This window comes from Oryctolagus cuniculus, chromosome 14 (assembly GCF_964237555.1).
Source record: "Oryctolagus cuniculus chromosome 14, mOryCun1.1, whole genome shotgun sequence".
In the NCBI taxonomy this organism is placed as follows: Eukaryota; Metazoa; Chordata; class Mammalia; order Lagomorpha; family Leporidae; genus Oryctolagus; species Oryctolagus cuniculus.
In genome coordinates this window covers 58,213,065-58,234,380 of record NC_091445.1, presented here as the reverse complement: position 1 = coordinate 58,234,380, position 21,316 = coordinate 58,213,065, and the positions used below count along the sequence as shown (strand labels likewise).

General features: G+C 47.8%; 1 protein-coding gene across 12 annotated transcripts in view; it reads right to left on the bottom strand.

Moving 5' to 3' along the window:
• Nucleotides 1–21,316, bottom strand: part of PDZD2 (PDZ domain containing 2) — a 405,849-nt gene that overhangs the window by 22,584 nt on the left and 361,949 nt on the right. For all 12 annotated transcript variants that reach the window (XM_017344664.3, XM_051853842.2, XM_070056619.1 and 9 more), the window contains 9 exons: nt 20,151–20,224; nt 19,783–20,008; nt 18,863–18,980; nt 16,804–16,936; nt 10,908–10,989; nt 10,054–10,088; nt 9,269–9,416; nt 7,207–8,018; nt 3,422–3,569 (listed from right to left, as the gene is read on the bottom strand). In XM_017344664.3, coding sequence (XP_017200153.3) covers nt 3,422–3,569; nt 7,207–8,018; nt 9,269–9,416; nt 10,054–10,088; nt 10,908–10,989; nt 16,804–16,936; nt 18,863–18,980; nt 19,783–20,008; nt 20,151–20,224 — 1,776 coding nt within the window. The remainder of the gene's footprint in view (nt 1–3,421; nt 3,570–7,206; nt 8,019–9,268; nt 9,417–10,053; nt 10,089–10,907; nt 10,990–16,803; nt 16,937–18,862; nt 18,981–19,782; nt 20,009–20,150; nt 20,225–21,316) is intronic.

Genomic DNA, 21,316 nt, shown 5'->3' with positions numbered 1-21,316 from the left:
GCCCATCAGTGTAACTCACTGAAGGCAGGCTACGCACTAGCAGTGCTCCAGACGCTATAATGAAAACCCTCACAATGTCCCCTCAACAACCGCATGGGGTGGGCAGCCTGGGACCCAAGAGACGCCCAGGATCACTTCCCTGAGAAATCCGGAGCTCGGATTAGAACCCAGGACATCTGTATGTGGCACCAACCCAGGTGCTTAACCACTAGCTGGCCTGTCATTTTGGAAGTTTAAAAAGGAGACTGTTTTCAAGATAAAATGTTCCTTGTCTTATCCGTCACGCATCTCAGATCTTTCCCTTCACACAGGATGTGTTTGGAAGAACACCCTTCCTGCACACTGGACAGCAGCCGAGCTGCTTAGAACGGAATTGGAAGGAAGCAGAGCTGCTACCAGCAGTCACCTTGTCGGCAGGACCAGCTGGTCACAGAGAGCCTCTTAATTAGGGAGGAGAGAGAAAAATCTGCAAAAAGGAGCCAGAAGCCCTAAAAAAAAAGAAGAAGAAATGTCAGGGATTGGATAACTTCAGATAACGAAGGGTCTTCAAAAAGTTCATGGAAAATGCATATTATGAAGAAAACTACGGATTTCAAAATCTTTTGCACAAAAATGAACTTTGAAAACTATTTTAAATTATTTGAGACATAGAGAAAGTGACAGCGAGAGAGAGACATGGACGATGCTCTCCTCTTGGCTGGTTCACTCCCCAGATGCCCACAGCAGCCAGGCCTGTGCCAGGACAGAGCCAGGAATTCAATTTAGGTCTCCCAGGTTGGTGGCAGGGACCCTACTACTTGAGCCATCACTTGCCTCCCAGGATCTGCATCAGCAAGAAGCTGGAGTCGGGAGCTGGAGCCAGGCATCAAACCCAGGCACTAGTGTGCTAACTGGTGTCTTAATTGCTAGGATAAATGCCTGCCCTGGTAAATTTATCTTTTAATTTCATTTTCCCATGCACTTTTTGAAGTGCTTTCATACTTCAGATACATTCCCAAAGCCCCAGGAGGGCGCCAGTATGTCACTGCAACATAGTAATCAATCTTCATAATGAGGACCCTTATAATCACAGAGTAGAATGATAACCAATACATGTGTTTCAGTGGCAAGTACATGTTAACTAACTCTGGCATACATATTAGTGTGCATTAAACAGAATCAGTTCCTGGCATGAGTATTTATGGGTTTCTCAGTAGATGCCAGAGACCCACAGTGGCTTCTTTGTCAAGGTTCATTGCCTGTGGGCAGGTCAGAGAAGGCTGACAGAAAACACCCAGATACCCAGAGTGGACAAAGGTCAGTGCTAGCCAGCACCACGCAACACAAGGCAGGTAGGAAACACAGGAAAGTAGAGGGTGAGTGGGAGAACAAAGTCTCTATGTTTAAAGTTTTTGAATTCGAGAGATCTTCCAAAGATTCAGAAAGTGCACACTATGAAAAAAACACATGGATTTTCAAAATTTTGGCATCAACAAAGACATCTTTTGATTCCAGTTTTACATTAACTTTCTGAAGTACCCCCGTGTATCACAGTACAACTTGCTGTGTAGGAACCCATTTACTTAAAGCACAAACCCTTGGTATTCAGAAAGACTTGCCTATGTAGAATAAAAACTTCCTCAAGTGGCAAAAAGGGGAGAATTTTCTGCATTAGGCTGCAGGTTAGGAAGATGTTGGTCCCAGTTGGAAAAAATAATCCCCTGCTGTACCCTACCCTCAGGGTGGGTGCCCTCCCACCCTGAGGCCAAAGCGAACATGGATTCCAAGAAAACTTCCAGAGATCGTTACATAGAGCGCATGCCCATGAGATGGAGGAAGGTGACACCAAGGGCTGCTTCCATCCCCAAAGTTCAGACACTGTGCAATACAGTCCAATCCCTTCCAACTCGCCTGCTGATGTCTGTTCACGGAGTGAATGTGAACCTGGAAGAACAGAAACCGCAGTAGCGGCAGCTCCCGGGGTGGAGGGACAAGAGCCTCTACCCTCTGGGGGCAGCCATCAAGGTGTGGGATGGGTATTCTGGGGTTCCAGGTTCTTAACTGACAGGTGAGGCTATCCTGTTCTCCCCACCGCCAGAGTCTGCCGATGCAGCAGGAGGCAGCTCTACCGCAGCCAGGCCAGCCAGCCAGAGCTCCCGCAGAGCCAAGCGGGTCGCCATTGGTTGGGGGACCAGCCCCTGGGAAGATGGTGCCCTCCCACAGGGTGCACATTTATTTTTATTTTTAAAAAAGGATTTATTTATTTGAAAGGCAGAGTGACAGAGAGGGATGGGGGAAGGGAGAAAAAAGAGAGAGGAGAGAGAGGGAGAACTTCCATCTACTGGTTCACTTCCAAAATGCCGGCAACAGCTGGGGTGGGGGCGGGGGCGGGGGGGAAGGCAGGGCTGGGCCAAAGCCAGGAACTAGGAACTCCATCCGGGTCTCCCGCATATGTGTCAGGGGCCCAAGTCCTTGGGCCATCATCTGCTGTTTCCCAGGGACATCACCAGGAAGCTGGATCGAAAGCACAGCAGGACTCCATCCCAGGCCAGAGTGCACTTTCAGAATATAAATTATGAGTGAAGGTCTCCACCAACAAGGAGGCTAGGCCACTTATTTCAAGTCAGTTTGATTTTAAACAACCACGCTGCATAGTAACTTGGATGACTACTAAATGATCAGCAGCCAAGTACACTTGGGGAGGATGTCTGCTTCCGTGACATTACGCCTTCTCCCATCAGCATTTACGTTTAGGTTTCGACATGAATTATTTTCTCTTGTGACCGTATCTCTGTGCACTTGATTTCACAGAAGCAATGCTGAGTTTATGAAGGCTGGGAAATCCTCCCCACTCATCAATCATGTGTGTCCTTCGTGTTACCAAGCGGGTAAACTAGTATCAACTGGCTAAAAACGGATGCATTCAATGTGGAATTAAAGCTATGAGTTCAGGGGTGGGCATTTGGAACAGCAGTAAATCAGTGCTTGAGACACCCACATCCCCTATCAGAGTACCTGGTTCGAATCTTGTCTACTCTGCTTCCAATCCAGTTTCCTGCTAATGCGTGTACTGGGACAGCACGTGTGGCTCAACTACTTGGGTCCTTGCCGCCTGCCTGGGAGACCCGGATTGAGTCACCAGCTCCTGCCTCAGCCTGCCCGAGTCCTGGCTGCTGCAGGTATTTTAGGAGAGACCCAGTAGATGGGAACGCCACTCTCTCTGCCTTTCAAATAAAAATGAGCATAAATATAAATTTTAAAAAATATTCTGAAAAAAACTACACATTCCAGTACAAAGATCTAGTCAAGTTATTAAATGCAGGCAGTATTTAAACATCACTAGTTTGTATAAGAGGGATTTATCCCTCCCTGAAAGTTACCCACTTTCATTAGGGGCCCTACCTTCCTGTCTTGAGGTTTACCGAGTGATGAAGTATCTTACCTGTCATGGGCCGATGCCCTTGCTCTGGAGCGGCTCTGGGCAGGTTCCCTGGGGAGTGGCCAGTGTCCAGGTGGGACGGGGCACTAGCTGCTGGCCCACAGTCGGTGGGGACAGGTCCATCCCTGAGGGTCAGCTGTCCCCGAGGTTCCTGGCACAATGATAATCCCAAGTCACTGTAAATGCCTTCCAGCATAAGACATCCTGTCCGAGGGGACTTCAACAAGTTTATGGGTGGAAAATGGAATTAAAAGATAAGTTTATTTAGGCACTCAAATATTTGAAATAAATGTGTACAAGGGGCCTTTAAGAAGTTCCTGGAAAATGCACCTTGGGGAAAAACTGATGCATGGATTTCAAACTTATGTTTTTGCAACCAAATAAACTTCGAATTCCCTTTCCCCACAAGCATTCTGAAGTTCCCTTGTATAGAGGAGAGCTCCTGGGGGGAGGTCAAATGAGGCAGGAGTGGCTCTGGTGCAGTGGATACAACGGTGCTTGGGAGGTCCTCGTCAGTGTCAGTGCCGGGGGCAGCGCCTTCCTCTCCTCCGGACTCCAGCTTCCTGCCAGTTGCATCCTGGGCAGCAGCAGGTGACAGCCTAGGTACCTGGGTCCCTGCCATCCACGTGGGAGACCAGGATGAAGCTCCCGGCTCCTGGCTTCAGCCTGGCCAGCTCCAGCTGTTGTGGACACTTGGAGAGTGAACCAGCAGGTAGAAGTCTGGCTCTCAAGAAATTAAGGAAATTCCAGAATATTAAAAAGTTGATTTGTTTAGAGAGCTCTGGGCTAGCAGCCAGAAGATCCAGAATCTGGAAATTGCATACTCATTCTTCCCTAAGCCTCAGTTTTCTTTTTCAACATTAAAAATGGGAATAAAGTTTTCTTGGTCATACAGACAAAAGAGGCTGAAAAGTGAAGAGTGAAAACAGCACGCCGAATATAAAAGGCGATAGAGACGGCAGGTGCTGTTATGTTGCAGGGATCCACGGCTATAAAATCAACTTCGGGAGCGAGGGGGAGGACTACTCTGGACAAATCAAACTGGCACTTAGAGCCCAAGATTGCCCACTGGCCGGTGTCAGCTATGTCACCCTTCTTTCCTCCAATACCCACTGCAGAAACATCTTGAAACTTATTAAAAAGTTCAAGCAGATTTAGGTGAAATCTATCCATTGAGTTAATGGGTCATAAAGTGGCTGGTGACTGTGGCAGAGGCGCGAGGCGAAGGGGCCGCTGTGTGTGCCAGCGACCCTGGTGAAAAATCGGTGTGCACAATTCAGTTACCAGGGGAGGGAAAGCCACCCATGGTTTAACCCAATTTTCTATGGACTCCATGGACATAAATGTAACACAGGAACAGCGCAAGAATTCTGGAATCAGAGGTGGTGGCTGCTTGGGGAGAATGCCAAGTGCTGCTGAATCGTACGCTTTACTGTGGTTAATTTTGTTACGTGAATTTCACCTCAACAGTGTTGAATAAAAACCCCAGAAGACGATTCCTTCATTTCCAAAGAGGAAGGCTTTTTGTGTTTTTTTTTTTTTTTTAATCTTCTACTATTTGAGGACAAATACCTTATGTTAATGCGCTCTATTTTCTTTCTCATATAAATAAAATCAAATTATATACTTAAAATTTTTAGGATAAAAATTAAATTATTTTGTACAAAAGTCTTAAATTCACAAATTCAGAATCATGAAAGCTCTAATTTTTTTTTTTTTTTTTTTTTTTTGACAGGCAGAGTGGACAGTGAGAGAGAGAGACAGAGAGAAAGGTCTTCCTTTGCCGTTGGTTCACCCTCCAACGGCCGCCACGGCTGGCACGCTGCGGCCGGTGCACCCCGCTGATCCAAAGGCAGGAGCCAGGTACTTATCCTGGTCTCCCATGGGGTGCAGGGCCCAAGCACTTGGGCCATCCTCCACTGCACTCCCTGGCCACAGCAGAGAGCTGGCCTGGAAGAGGGGCAACCGGGACAGAATCTGGCGCCCCGACCGGGACTAGAACCTGGTGTGCCGGCGCCACAGGAGGAGGATAAGCCTATTGAGCCTCGCGCTGGCCGATAATACTTTTTTAAAAAGAAGAAATTTACCCACTGGCTGAACATTATCTTTTAAAACCCATTTGCAGTTTGGAGGCAAAACATTATTTTTTCATTTTTCTCTCACATATTTTATCTATTTTTTTTAATGTATTCAAACATGACAGAGGGAGAGGGAGAGGGAGAGGGAGAGGGAGAGGGAGAGGGAGAGGGAGGGAGGGAGGGAGGGAGGGAGGGAGGGAGGGATCAGAGAGAGCTCTTTCATCCACTGGTTCACTCCCCAAATGCTCTCAACAATCGTGGATGCGCCAGGCTGAAGCCAGGAGCCTGGAACTGAACCAAGGTCTCCTGGTGGGTGGCAGGCACCCAAGTCCTTGAGCCATCACCCACTGCTTTACCAGGGTGCGCAGCAGCAGGGAGTTGGGATCGCAGTGGAGCCAGGATCTGAACCCAGGCACTCCAGTGTAGGATGCGCCTGCCCAATGTCCACTCTGCAAACAGGATTTTTTTGGGCTGGGGTGGGGGGTAGAGGTAGGCAAGAAATGTGCAGTTTTATTGTTTTTAAAAATAATACGGTTTTTAAACAGATTTCTGCTCATTACACTTTTTATGACTGCATTTTCTGGGTCTATTTACACTTATGTTTATATAAACCAAACAAACATCTTTATAAATAGTGCCTCAGTCATCTCGGATTCTTTGTTCAGAGACAGAACAATGTTGAGACTGTAAACAACATTAATTGCTCAGTCTCATTGCTCAAGTGGAGAAGTACTGACATTTTAAAACATGAACAATTGGCCGGCGCCGCGACTCACTAGGCTAATCCTCCGCCTAGCGGCACCGGCACACTGGGTTCTAGTCCCGGTCGGGGCTCTGGATTCTGTCCCGGTTGCCCCTCTTCCAGGCCAGCTCTCTGCTGTGGCCAGGGAGTGCAGTGGAGGATGACCCAGGTGCTTGGGCCCTGCACCCCATGGGAGACCAGGAAAAGCACCTGGCTCCTGGCTTCTGCCATTGGATCAGCGCGGTGCGCTGGCTGCGGCGGCCATTGGAGGGTGAACCAACGGCAAAGGAAGACCTTTCTCTCTATCTCTCTCTCTCACTGTCCACTCTGCCTGTCAAAAAAAAAAAAACAAAAACAAAAACAAAAACAAAAACAAAACAAAACAAAAAAACATGAACAATTGGACAGCTCTAATGTGCTATAACTAAGAGGTGATACCAGCAGTAATAAGTGGCATTTCCTAAGTGAAGGAAGTCCATCACTTCCAGCATTTCATGCCTCTACCAGGGTCTGGGTAGCTCTGATTCTACGTTTCTCTGCAGGGATGTTGGAAAAAGAATTCCTCACAAACTTATTAGTGGGAGAGAATGAGTCAGGTGACACATCTGATGGTCACCCTGGCCCTGTGAGATGACCAGGTAGATGGCACAGTCCCTGTGTCCAAGCCATAACCTGCCCAAGTCATCACTCAGCCGTGGCAGCTGGCCAGTGCAGGAGCTAGTACCAGGCTCAGGGTTTCGTCAGCCCGTGCTCACTGCCCTTCCACCACCAGGCACAGGCCCTGCGTACAGCAAGCGGGCAGCTAGGGCTTCTAGCCGTGTGCTCGTGTGCCTGGCGAGCTGCTGGTGTACCATATCCCAGTGCCCGGATGCCTGCGGAAGGTAAGGCTCCCTTCACGATCCTGTCTCTACAGCAGGTTCCGTTCCCACAAGGTTCATTCAGAGTCCAAGCAATTAAGGGAACATTACCTTCTCGATGGGTCCACCTGGCTGGAGACCTGTGGCGGTTGCTTTGACGGATGTGGCCTGGGCTGGGAAGTCTGGACCACACGGTTCATCTGCTCTGCCGGTTGGGGCCAGTGTCTCTGTGCCATGGGGCCTGGCCTCAGCCTCGGGTCTCTTGCAGTGAGGGCTGACTCTGGCCACTGGTCTGTGTCGGGACCCCTGGCTTTCACTCTTCTGCTGGGGGGAAGTGGGGCTCTCTGTGCTCACGGGGCTCTGCGGGCCTGCACCGACTCTCGAGTCCAGTTTGGGTGAACTCCTTGCTTCCGATAGCTCCTTCTGCCCTGGGCCTGCGGGGCCGCCCTCGGCGGCCGCCGCAGAGCACAGCAGGCTGGCCGCCCGGGAAGGAGCGGCCACCATACCCTGGGACACGCTCTCCTCCAAGTCCACGGACCTGCCGAGGAGCGGCACCGAGGAGGCCTTGCTGACCTGCGTCTTCTGGGGCTGTCTCTCCTGCTTGTTGACGTCCGTGACCTTGGAGGAGGCCATCGCAAAGTGTCTGGAGTCATGCTCCGACAGGGGCCTGCCGGGCCCCGGGAGGGCCCCTGGGAGTGAGACGCAGTCCCCTTCTCCGTCAAACTCCCCCTCGTCGCTGGCGTCGTTGGCGTCATAGCAGCCCAGCCGCCTCTGGCGGAGGAGGGGGTTCCGCAGGTCCTGTGGGCTTCCAGGGAGGCTGGTTTGCCTGGCGACCGTCACCTGCTTGTGGAAGAGCCCAGAGACCCGCTGGCTTCCGAGAGCCACGAGGCTGTTGGCCCTGGGTTTCCCCTGCTCCTTGTGGGCTGGTGGGAGGGTTGGGGGGGGGGGAGAGAGAGAGAGAGAGAGAAAGAGAGAAGTCAAATGAAACTGAGTTTCCCATGTAGCCTGATCTTCTATAAGGGGTCTTCAAAATGCTCATGGACAACACGTATTATGGAAAAAAAAAAAAAAAAAAACTACACACAGGTTTCCAAAGAAACTCTGAACTGAAATAAACTTATATTTTCATCCCATTTTTCCATGAGCTTTTGGAAGGTCCTTTATCATCGGAACGTTTCCATGTCCACAAATGCCAGACACACTTTCCCCAGGCCCTGGGTGGAGGCTTCCGTGCCGTGGCTCCTGGGGAGCTCTGGAGAGCAGGCGGCCGGCCCACAGCTGTCCTCTGCCTTCCGCTTCTTCCGTTTCTTCACCCCCAGCCTCTGGATTATGCAGCGGAAACGCGCTCACTGTCTGGAGACGGCACACTGCGATTCCTTCACTGCCACGGTGGTGTCTGGGGCCCAGCCCAGTCCTCCCAGTGCTGCCGCTGGGAATTCCGGGAGCCTGGGACCACAGACTCCACCCACACAGCTGGGCCTCCTTGTCACCTGAGGTCCTTCTTTCATCCACCTTAAGGGGGCTTGATAAGCTCCTGGAAAGTGGTAGAGCAAAGCCCGTGCGGTCGGTTTCCCTGGAAGCCCTGGCCGTGTGGCTGCACGGAGTGAGAATGACACAGGCCACTGCCCGCTTGGCAGTGGCTCCGGGGCAGTGAGCGTGGCCCTCATCTGCCTCTGCTTTTCCTGTTCATACGTCTGAGAAATCAGCACAGTCATATCAGATTCTCCATCTCATGTTATCTTGAGCAGATAATCAATGAGACAAAAAAAAAAAATCCAACCTTTCAACAACTTCTATGAGTTCTGAATCTTTCTGCTTAGTGCCTCCCAAAAAAGAATCAAATTAGGACCGAGTGAGGGAAGGGACCTGGAATTTGGCCAAGATTCTGCAAAACTAGAGGCATCGAGTGGTCCATCCTGATCTGGTGCCATAAAATTCCAGACTGCGCCAGTAAATGCCATCGTCAACATCTGGGCACGGGTGTCCCCAGCCCACGGACTGCCAGGCTGAGCCCTCAGCCCTTAGCAATGGCCACGTTTTCCCAGAGCCAACTCCGGCACGGCTGTGACCCAGCTGGAGGGATGGCGTCCAGACCCCTTAGTCCAGCACCAGGATGGTTAAGCCACCTGTGGCCTCCAGCATACCTCCATGGAATGCAGGGCCCAGGACTTACCAGGGGGCAGGCTGCTGTCCTCGGGAGCGCTGCAGCCGCTTGCGGGGTGATCCTCGTCCTCGAAGCTGGCCACCACGAAGTCCGACAGCGGGCCTGGCACCTCGTGGGCAAAGTACTGGGAGAGCTCAGCCTCAGAGAGGAGAGCATCCTGCCGGAGAAGAACAGGGTGCGGGTTGCACGCGATCATCAATGGTAGCGATTTCCTATCTCTCTGAGAACACTTTGCAGGAGCCCCTGTTCGGTAACCGCCCACCTCTGTTTACCTGTGCATGGCTGCGCTACAGATTCATGAATAAAAACTGCGACAAACAGTGCTTTTAAGACTTTATTTTTTACCCCTGCGGGGAGGTGGGAAAACACTTTTTCTGCTGGCTGTGAGCGGAAAAAGCCATGGCAGCCATATGCCAACCATCTCGGGGGAAACACGGGGGCCGGGATGGGAAAAGAAGCTAATTCAGGCCCACGGGTCCAGCCAAGTGACAGCGGGGCTGGAATCCTGCACGGAGACCCTACTGGCTTTGGAAAGGGCTGAGCTGAGGAGGCTTCTGCAGCCTCTATAAACTCAGACTCCAAAAATCTGAGAGGGCCGCTCTCTGTTACCTCTCAATCTGCAGTTCTGTTACTGTTCTATTCCTTTCTGGATGCGTATCCAGTAAGAGAAACACATGTTTGTGTATTCGCAAATGAGCATTGCTGCCACTTCCCATCTCAGTGGGCTGGGCCCTCCCGCTTCACTCAGGAGCTCCAGGAACCGTCCCTGCGTCAGCTCAGGTGCCTCGACTCACCTTTTTTCCCAGAGAGGGGCTCTTTAAGGGCGTACCTGTTGGGGGAGGAAAAATTACCATATTGTCAAAGCAACGAAGTTCAAACCACAAATAGGCTCAGTTCTCTGACTGACAGAGGAGGGGCCGAATACATCAGGCAAACGCTCCTCGCTCCTCACTAGGCTGGGCTGACAGGTGGTGTGCACAGGTAGTGATGCCTTCCCCTCTCGCTGACAACCAGTAACTCACGTCTCGGGTCCTTTCTTCCAGGACATCCATCTGAATATCAGTAAGATCTTGAGCTCAGAAAGATTGGAAGAGCCCCCTAAGGTTTCCCTGATCCCAGACACGCTAGTTTTAAAACTTGCTACAATGTTTCATATTTTAAATCATATGAAATTCCTAGCAGGCAACCCTTCTCTGCCTGAGTTTTTCCACGTGAGAGGGAAACACCATCTTTGCTGCCTCTGTTGCCCTCTTTGTGTGGAAATGCCTCAGTTCACGCATAGAAATCACAGATTTTGGGATGGGTAATACCTTTGCTTCTACCACATTACTGATATTTGGTTTGATTTCACTTTCATCTATAGCATTTCAGGTGAACTGTGCATAAGTACATGAAATGCTGCTAACTCACTTTGGCAAATTATTTGAAAGTAGTCTAATGAGTATGCGTGATTAAATCTTTAATGAAGCACATTAAATAACTGCAGAAATCAAAAGTAGCAGCCAAGAGAAAAGCACAGACTGACAGCTGCTTTCATCAATCCTGGTAATTACAGAGAACCCCAGAATATTGCGCCGGTGAGTGCCCGGTGGGCGAAGTTAATGAGCAGCTCTTCTGAGCGTTGAACGAAAATGTGCAATTACAGTACCTAAGCCAGGAGAGGAATTGGCCTCTTTGCTCTCCTGATAAGTGCTGCGTGCTATCACTTCATCCATTTCCTGCTCGGAGACCTAATTTTTAGCAGAAAGCACAAATTAGATGGTTGTATTTATTTGTTTTCCCCAACAACAGTAGATAGGACTAGAGTCAGAGTTGAATGCAGATAAACAGGCAAAACACCAGGTCAAGGTTATGACCATCCTCCAAAGCAATGACTCAGGGCAGGTAAGAAATACAGATGGGTAAAGGGATTGCTTCCAACAATGGATACAAAATAAGACCTTCCATGGGTCCCCAAGTTCATTATCAAGCATTTGCGTGCTGTGATCACCATCGACCCGACTCAGATATGCCCCTTTCTAGAACTCACACTTCTTTTAAAAAATCATACTTAGTTTTTAACCTATAGAAACACCCAAGAGTGATACAAGAATATTATGCTGTTAGCATAGACTCACTAATTTTTAACATTTTGCCTCATTTACATGCATACCTTCTCTACACACACACACACACGATTCAGCCATAACATTTTTGCTAAGCCATTCGCAAGTAACTTGCAGATATCATGACCTTTCACCAGGAAATGTTTCAGCCTGCATCTTCTAAAAACAAGGACATTTTCTTAAATAACCATGACACCACTGTATTAGATTCAGGAAACTTAACATTGATGACTTTGTAAGATAACAGTTCATATTCGAGTTTGTTCAGTTGTTCCAACACTGTCCTTTGAAAAGGACTCCTCAAAGTGTGTCTGTGGGCTGGCTTTAGTTCACATAAAGTTTGACCCCAGCCTGCAATGAGATAAGGACTTTGCTCCAGAATGCAAATTAGGATGCAGCTTCCTTCATCAAAAACAAGCAAACAAACAAAGTCAGCCAACCGAACCAAACGCTGTGTCCAGGCATGGAGCTGATCCCTGCTCCGCTGCCCCCTCATCTTGCTGTCGACCTGGGGCAGCCTCTCCTGGACCAACTTCTTCGCACAGGAATGCTTTACAGAAAAAGTGCTTTTGGCAATCCAGAGTGCGACCCGGGGTCCAGCTGCCATGCGTCTCCAGCCTCCTTTAATCGGAGCCAGTTTCCAAGCTTTTCTGTGTCTTTCATGATGCTGCCAGTTGGAAGAAACCCATGCACCCTAAGCCCTCCGTGAAGATCTGAGTTACTTCATGCTTCCATTCCCATTATTCCTTTTCTTGGGCAGAAAAACTACAAAAATGGGTTCTTCTCAATGCGTCCAGAAGCACTCACTCACTCATGGACACCATAATTGGTGACAATAACTTCAATCTTTTGATTAGGACAGACTTCAGTGGGTTTTTCCATTGGTGGTTTTTTTTTTTGTTTTTTTTTTTTTTTGGTCCTTAATGAAAAATTTGAGACTAGGCAAATAGCCTGCTCCCCAGTGTATTTTTACCCCTTGGTTTCAGCACATCACTGATTACTCATGCCCGAGCCAGTTCCTACTATGAAATTTTCAAAACGGTGACCTTGTGCATCTTCATTTCCATGTTCACTACTACCAGGGCTCTTTCTCCCTGTCAGTTGTCATCCACAGCTGTCATTACTCATGGGAAGGTTTTTAAAGCTTGACATACACTGAAATATATGATACTATTTTAAAAGATCCTTAGAAAGAGTTTCTTTTTTAAAGGTAAAACCATTTTAAACATAGAATGGTAATCTTACATATTTAAATAATATGTGACATAAATAATATGTGGGTAGGCACAGTAATTTTTCTTAAAAAGTAAATATTTCTATATGATTCAACATTACTTTTTTTTTTTTTTGACAGGCAGAGTGGACAGTGAGAGAGAGAGACAGAGAGAAAGGTCTTCCTTTGCTGTTGGCTTACCCTCCAATGGCTGCCACGGCCAGCGCACCGCGCTGATCCAAAGGCAGGAGCCAGGTGCTTCTCCTGGTCTCCCATGCGGGTGCAGGGCCCAAGCACTTGGGCCATCCTCCACTGCACTCCCGGGCCACAGCAGAGAGCTGGCCTGGAAGAGGGGCAACTGGGATGGAATCCAGCGCCCCGACCGGGACTAGAACCCGGTGTGCTGGTGCCGTAAGGCAGAGGATTAGCCTATTGAGCCGCGGCGCTGGCTTCAACATTACATTTTAACCTGATAGAAACATCCCAGCCTTTGGGTAATACTTTATTGCAGGCTTCATCAGAAATAAAATATGGCCACATCTGTGCATGCACACAGGCCTACATACTGATCCTGATCCCTACATACACACACTGTCCACAAAGCAAAGAATAATTAGCTACAAATGAGCCAGGGAAAATATAATTTTAAACCATGGTTGTTATTTTTCTTGATACTAGACTTTCACTATTTGCAATTGTTTTTCTGAGTGGGAGGAAAATGAACTATTATTACTTACTTTTACTTAACATAAGCTAGAAGTTGCTACCCTAGCAAGTCCAAACCTTAGCCTGTCTAGACCTGGAAGGTTTGAATACACCAAGTGGGCAGCCAACGCTGCAGACGTTATGAGAAACAGAAGAAAAGAAAACCCTTGTGGTATTTCTCTTGGAACCACACGAAAACGAAAGCAGCACATACATTCAGTACCAAAACGTACTATTGGCACGTAAGGCCTGGATAAGAGGTACAAAAATACATTAAACATCAAATGGAATCTTGACCCAAAGCAAAATAGGGAATGATGTTACCACTAAGAACCCCGTGTTTACCTAGGAGGAAATGTGCGAGGCAGTCAAATACTGAGCCTTGGTTTCGTTGGCCGCACCTCCAGCGCTATCGCCGAGGCCATTTTACTGCAGCTGGGAACGTGAAGCCACCTGCACACCGACAGGAGTGCAGCCCACCGGCCCGTCAGGGTGGTGAGGCTTTGTACTGAGATGCCGTTCTGATGTTTGATTGTCTTGGCAAAGGAAGCACATGCTTTTGGGTTGAGCGGACGGGACCTCTGAACAAATCCTGACCCGTGGTATGCTGGAAAAGACTTTGAAGTCAGACATGCCTCGAAGCCAGTGACTGCAAACCGCTGAAATCTTAATTCTCTATCATGTTGCTGAGGGATGTATTTGGTCAGCCACAGCTATTGGGCTGCTTCCGAGGGTGAGAGGAGGTGATGGGGGAGCTACAGTCCAAGTGGAGACCCTGGAGGAAGGAGCTCAGAATGACTGTAGCTGTAACACTAGGCATAATGGTGTGAGAGACAGACAGCCACAGGGATGGCAACGGCACAAGGCAGAACCAGCCCTGCGAGAAGGCAGCAGAAGCAGTGAACCAAAAGGAGAAAAACAGCGAGTGACAGTAGGAAGAAGATGGAAAAAAAGTGGAAGCAGGTCTTGAGTTTATATTACGGCTACTATGAAACAATTTTTAAAACACATTTCTGAGAATGCAGGCAGATAAAGCAATGTGGAAAAACAGCGGAGTAGACTTTCAATTAGTCCAGGGGGGACCTTTGGCCAGGCATCGTTGCTGATGTTGGCATCCTCAAACGGGACATGGAGTCACTCACTGCTTGACGGTGCTTGGTTGAACTGGGGTAGACCAGCTCAATCAACAATGTCTGACAGTCTAAAGATGATGCCATCGAGAAAGCTCAGATGTGGCACGTGCGGCACCCCATAAATCTCTCGTCATAGAATTATGACTCTTGAAATGGCCCACAAGTCCATAAAGCGCAGCAGCCTGGGACCATTGAGGATATAATCAAATAAGACGACAAATAATACAAAAGCCAGGACCATATGACAGGCACATATAGGAGCTAACATGCTTAATGGGTGCTTTGGGTTGCTAAAAGGTTACATTAACAAAATGTATTGTTAAGTATCATCTGATCACAATGTGAGACACAAACTAATTTCTGTGGAATTTCCTATCAAGTTCTCAAAACAACAGCAAAAAGAACTTAGTGCTCAAGTGAGCTGAGTTGAACTCCAAGGGTCCTGTGGTTAGCTTCAATTAACAATAACTGCACAAGTACAGCAGCATCAAAACCAAATGCAAGCTGGGGCCAGTGATTCAGGCTTACGGTTATGAGTGGTCTCTTGGGCCTCAATTACAGACATATGATGCTCAGACCTCTCTTTAAACTGGGTCTCTTCTTTCACCCATCTGATAACAAGAGTGTCCTTACACCCTATCAAAATGGTGACACTCTGTAGGCCATGAATTAGATATAAGCTATTGGCTCTGATCATAAATGCATATATATCCCCAAATTTATTTACTTCGCCAAGTCTTTGAGAAGGCTGGTGCACTTCAGGTGAAGATTTTAAGTTCCTTGATATGTTCTAATTCATCTCTGTAGCTCTAGGGTGTTGACATTGCCTGGTACCCACCGGAAGTTTGATAAATGCTTAGGCAATGAGTTTGATAGAGGACCAGGTTGCCAATCTGAATCCCATTATCGGGATGGAGGCTGGCCTGCCTGCTTCCTAGCCCCTGCACCCAACCCAACTGCCCCCAGAGCCTCCTCGGGGTCCCTGCCTCTTTTGTTCAGTACCAGGTCCTCATGGGCTGCTGGTAGCTACAGCTGAGCTGTTTATGTTGGACTTGAAGGATCTTCCCTCTTCACTACCAAGTACAACTTAAAAGTAGGAAAAGGTCATTTAACAGTTCATTCTCAGCAGAAGCCTAGATGAGCGGCTTCACAATCCTAAGCGGAATGAGCTACAGTTATCTGCTGCTTAGGTACAATCACACATAGTTCCTCTTCCGTCCCATGAGGCTGTGCACATCAGAAAGCCAAGGAAGGACTCCTGTTTTCAGAACACGCCTTTAGCAGGACAAGCCAAAGCAGCGTTGGCAAACGGGTCTGGAAGCTCCATGTCGTGATCAGCAGGATTGCAATGTGCGTTGATGCTCCTCAGGCAGATTCAAGAACATCTATGTGAGTAACTAATAGAAAAGGTCTAGCGTGAATGAAAAACTTGAGTCTTGAGATCTTGGTTCTTTATGACATTGACTAAACTTCACAAATAACTTCTTCATTATAGTTTATTCAAAATGGCAGGCTTTGTTTTCCCCCAGTTTGGATGGAAGCAAAATCCACAGTATCATTTGCAAAGAAGGAACAGGCTTGCACAAGCTAGAGTGCATCTCATTCTCATTTATTTAAGTTGAGTGAGATCCATATTTATTAAGACGAATTGGCATTTTCTTTGCTCAGAGAATTAAGTGGACATTAAGAAGGACATGTTCCACCTTATATCTGAAGACTTTATTTTCCCTTTAAGAGTGTCTATAAACTTTGTCTGATAGAAATTCTATAGAAATGCAAATACAGATCCTTGTTTAAGTGACTTAGATATATTCTCCACATTTGAATTAAATTCTAGTCATCTTTTCAACTACTATAGAAATTTATTTTTATACTATTTCAGTCACGACACACTTTCATTTCTTACTTGAAGGATGGTTAAAACCCACTGAGCCTGTTGGAAAAATGAATTAATTAGCATTAACTTTAAAGCTGAGATTATTCCTAATGTGGGTAAATGAACGATTGTGGTAAAAAGTGATTTCTTATCCTGAACCTCAAAGGGTCATGACCACGCAGCCCAACACTCTCGGTGTCTGGATGCAGAAAGCCAGAGAGAGTCAGTATCTCGCCAGTGATCCAACAGCCAGGGCTGGTTCCTCAGAATCCAGCATTCCCACCTCCCACCAGGTCACCTTTTCAATTCACCAGACAACACTGCCAGCATTTTCTAATACAGTATCCGAGAGTGCGAAGATGACAACGTCTGGATCACAGATTCGTTTCCCATGGGTATCGGCCACCGGCTGACTCCTATCCCCAGCTGGGCAAAGTGTCTCAGGGAAGAGTGCGTGTCCCCTTAGAGTGTGTGCCAGCTCCCCACCATCAGAACAGCAGGAACTACTTCACCTTGGGATTTGGGTGCCGGCCGATGACAAGGCGAACGGGTCCTGGGGGGCACTTGCTCAAGATGGAGTGGACTTTGCTTAAAGCAGCGTGGCGCACGTTGACGGAGTTTACTTCCAGGATCTGATCGCCGCGGCTGGGGAAGGTGGGAAGGCAACACAGTCAACGTTCTGAGTTAACAGTTTGCTTGAGAGAGGAAGAGAGAAAGATGGGCGGGGTAGGGGGGCAGGGAGAGACTTTCCACGTGCTGGCTCACTCCCCAAACAACTGTAACAGCTAGGGCTGGGCCAGGCCAAGGTCAGGAGCACAGCTATCCATCTGGATCTCCCATAGGGGTGGCGGGGATCCAAATACTTGGGCCATCCTCTGTGACTCCCAGGATAACATGGGATAGGAAGTGGGGTAGCTGGGACTCGAAACAGCACTCTAATTTGGGATGTGGGCATGCCAAGCAGTGGCTTAACCTGCTATGCCACAATGCCCACTCCACAGTTAGCTTTTTACAAGCTACAAAATGCTTGCTTTCTAGGAAAGATTTGTAATATGTGATATCTTTTCTGAATACTTTAAAGAGGTAAATGATCTCCTTTCATCTTTGCATACAGGTAAAAAATGAATACATTCATGTGAACACATCAGATTTTACACTGCCAAAAGCGATCATGCATATTAGCTATAGTAAGTAGTAAAGTAAAATAAAACTGAGAATAAAGACAACAATGAGGGCTACCATTTCTTGAGCACACACGGTAGGCCAGGCGCACTACCGAGCAATCTATGGAGTGCTTTTAATAGATCAAAGTAGACAGGGCCACCGGCACAGAGTGGTCACTGTGGTGTCCCACGATGTTGCACTAGCTCAGGTGTGTCCGATTCTTCACCATCACAGGACAGCCCCTCCGACCAGCATCATTTTTCTTTCCTTCCTACCATCTTGAAGTGATTCTTGTAATGTAATTTAGGGAGGAAATATCTGAAGCCCAAAGGTTACTCAAGAATTTGTAAAAACATTTCAAATTTGAGCAAATGAGAAATTAGGGACAAGTTGCCCATACTGAGTTGAAATTCTAGGGAGAGAACTCGGCAGGAGAGAACAAAGACTCTTTATATGGGGTTTGAAGAATGTTCATTTGGCAGGCTCCAGACATATGGAACCATTCAAGAAAGAAACATCATCTTGGGATGTCATTAAAGGATTTTTTCCCTGGAGTTCTAAAAGTATATTTTCTTTAATGTACTTTGGATGCTCTGCTAGCATTCTTTTTTTCAAATGGAAATTTATTCTGATGATTAACTAAAAACATTAATATAATCTATTCACAGGGCCCAAAAATGGCAATCTCAACAAATAGCATTTTGACAATTCCCTAACTGCTGAAAAACCTGGGAGCTTAAAGAGAAGACAGACGACAGTGTTTGCACAGAGCGCTCTGCGCAATACGTGCGCATTCCTGTGACGTTTAGGGGGACACCAGCTCACTTCTGTGACTATCTAAGAGAAGAGCTAGACGTGTCTTGTATAAACAGAATATCCACGCTCTGACACAGCTCTCCGGGTTAAGCAATCAGACTTGGCGATTTCAGACCTTAGGCTCCTAGATGCCACTACTCAAACAGGGATGAACGCAATGGAAGGTCTGAGAAAGACCGCTTCCTAAGAATGGCCTCCCACGAAAGGTCATGATTCCAGGACTCTTGCATCCCTGAGTTTTGAGCCATTACGAGCAGTTTCTGAATCTCAGTGTGAATTTTGCAGAGACGATACAAGTGGAAGAAAATATTGAGACAATCAGGTATCTACACAGAGTTGTATTTTGAAACTGAACTTGAGAGTTCACACAGTCCAAAGCAAAGAAGCCAAGATCCAGGGTTCTCTGATTCAACCTGATTTCACCTCTCACAGCTTTGCATTTTTGGAGAAGCTATTCATAGTAACCCTAGCTATGTTACTGGAAATACAAGATTCAGCGTCCTTCTGAGGAACGCGAGAGTGCAGCTACCCGTGTGTGTCCTCACATCCTCGTAACACGTTGGAACCTGCCCTGTCCGGGCTACAACAAACCTCAGGTTGCTCTCCATCTTGGCCACGGATCCAGGTGCCAGGCTGTGGATGTAGATGCCTGGAGGGCTGTTTTCTAGAGCCAGGCAGCAGGCACCAATGCCGAGTCCAACTCGTGGCTCTGTGGGAGGCAGCGTTTAAAGAAAGCAAAACCAACAATTACACAGTCGCCAGAAAAACAGCGGAGTAACAGATCTCAAAGGGCATCGACCTCTATTCAGACCAAGGGCCATTCACTGTTGGACCACATCAGAACGTAAACCCCTGCTTTTCTCTGTCAGCCCTGCTAGATTCTGTTAAAGAAATGAGTGCCCGGGTGAACGCTGGGGTAACTTCGGGTGGTGAGCGACTCCACGGGCCACTCCTGGCTCAGTCAGATAAGCCTCCTGAAATAACTCTAGGAGTAAGCAGAGCAGCAGGGTGCAGGCAGGCAATATTTGTATCTTGGATATCCAGCTTTTTAGGTTTTTTTTTTTTTTTTTTTTTTTTTTTTTTTTTTTTTTTTTGCCTTTCCTTGTAGTGACTAATATCTTGGTTATCTGTTACTTACTTGTTCATCATATTTCTACAGTCAGTAGGGAGAGCAAGGGCACGAAGATGTAAAGTAGTAAGATTCGGCGCTCACCCACTGGTGCTGGTAATGACGTCTTTAACGCGCGTCTCTGCCACACAGTGGTTCCTCTAGCAAGAGCATGGAGAGCTCTGCACATTGGTAACTTCCCTTCATTTGTGTCAAAAAGTGACCAAAGATCTCTACTTTCAAGCCCATTGTCCATTTAGGGAACACCACCGCTGTCATGGCTAGCACATGGTTCCCAAGGGACACTTCACAGAAAAGTTAGGAAAAGGAAAATCCCCCCAAGAACAGATGCCACACTGCTATTCAAGAGAATGCAGAGGAAGCGAGGAGCCGCGGGTATCACCTTTGTTGAGGGTCACTTCCATGACGATCCTGTCCTTGGGTCCAGGGGCCTTCCGGCCCAGGGACAAAGAACCGCCTTCCTCCGGACCTCCCACCACCGTCACCGGGCTGGTGTTGAAGTTGGGGGAGCTGGATCTGCTCATGTGTGTGGGCGTTGAGCAGGGCGTGAGGCTGGGGCTCAGTAACTTTGTGCGCACCGTTAAGACGAACAGTCCGCTCCGGATTTGCTGCGGATACAAGAAGGCAGGTGGCTATGATCTTCAGACTGTCCCTATCTCCAGGGTGAAAGAGTTCCCACCGAACCCACACCAGAAGGAAATAGAGAGAGAAGACCCAGAGGATAAAAGAGATCGATAAGAATGTTGTTACCTTGAAGGTATGAATGGCTTCTTGGAACGTCAAGCCCTTGATCGGTATTCCATTTACATCTAGGATTTCATCCCCTAGCAAGCAAATATGAGAATTACATTAAGTTTTAATTTACTGGAATCTCACTGCTCAGACAGGCCCAGAATGGGATACCATATGGTCCCTGATTCACCACCTTATCAAATGACTTTTATTGTTCTAATCCACTTTCTTCAGCCCAGCTCTCAGGCATGGCACAAAATGGGACAATTATCGATGACACATTCGTTTGCAATAATTCTGCACTTTAATCTTCCAGGAACACGACCATGGGAAGCATCCAGATCTGATTCTTTGGCCATTTCCAAGTTTGACAACAGATGTTCTACGTAGAGATAAAACTGCACAAACTGAGTTCCAAGGCTCCCTTCCTAGTGTTTTAAAAAAAACTTTACCCTACTGGCAACGAAGCAGGAACACACATATCACATTTGAGAAACCACTCCCATATCCTCAGAAAGACAAGCCCCAGAGCCCCGTGAACCATCACACTGCATGGAAGATGGTTTTAATGGTAGACATACAACACTTGCTGAGATAGTATTAAGAGATGGTGGTGGGGCTGGTGCTGTGGCGTGGCGAGTAAAACCACCGCCTGCAGTGCCGGCATCCCATATGGATGCCGGTTCGAGTCCCGGCTGTTCCATTTCCGATCTAGCTCTCTGCTCTGGCCTGGGAAAGCAGTGGAAGATGGCCCAAGTCCTTGGGCCCCTGCACCTAACTGGGAGACCCGGTGAAAGCGCCTGGCTCCTGGCCTTGGAGCGCAGTTCTGGCCATTGTGGCCAGTTGGGGAGTGAACCAATGGATGGAAGACCTCTCTCTCTCTGCCTCTCCTTCTCTCTCTGTGAAACTCTTTCAAATAAAAAAAATTTTTTTAAAGAGATGGTGGCTCTAGCTCTAGCAAGTATCTAGATGTCTGCTCTTACTAATATGGCCCCAGATTCTCCACCATGAAGCTGGCAAGTTACTATCTCAAATTACAAGGTGTGTGCATGCACACACACATCCTCCAGCCCTTCCCTGGCTACCCCATCAGCTTCAGCCCCAAGAAGGCAGAGTCAGGTCATTTCCCAAGCTGCTGATGGTGTCTTCTGGGAATGCAAAAGGGCTCAGGTACCCTGGTGGAG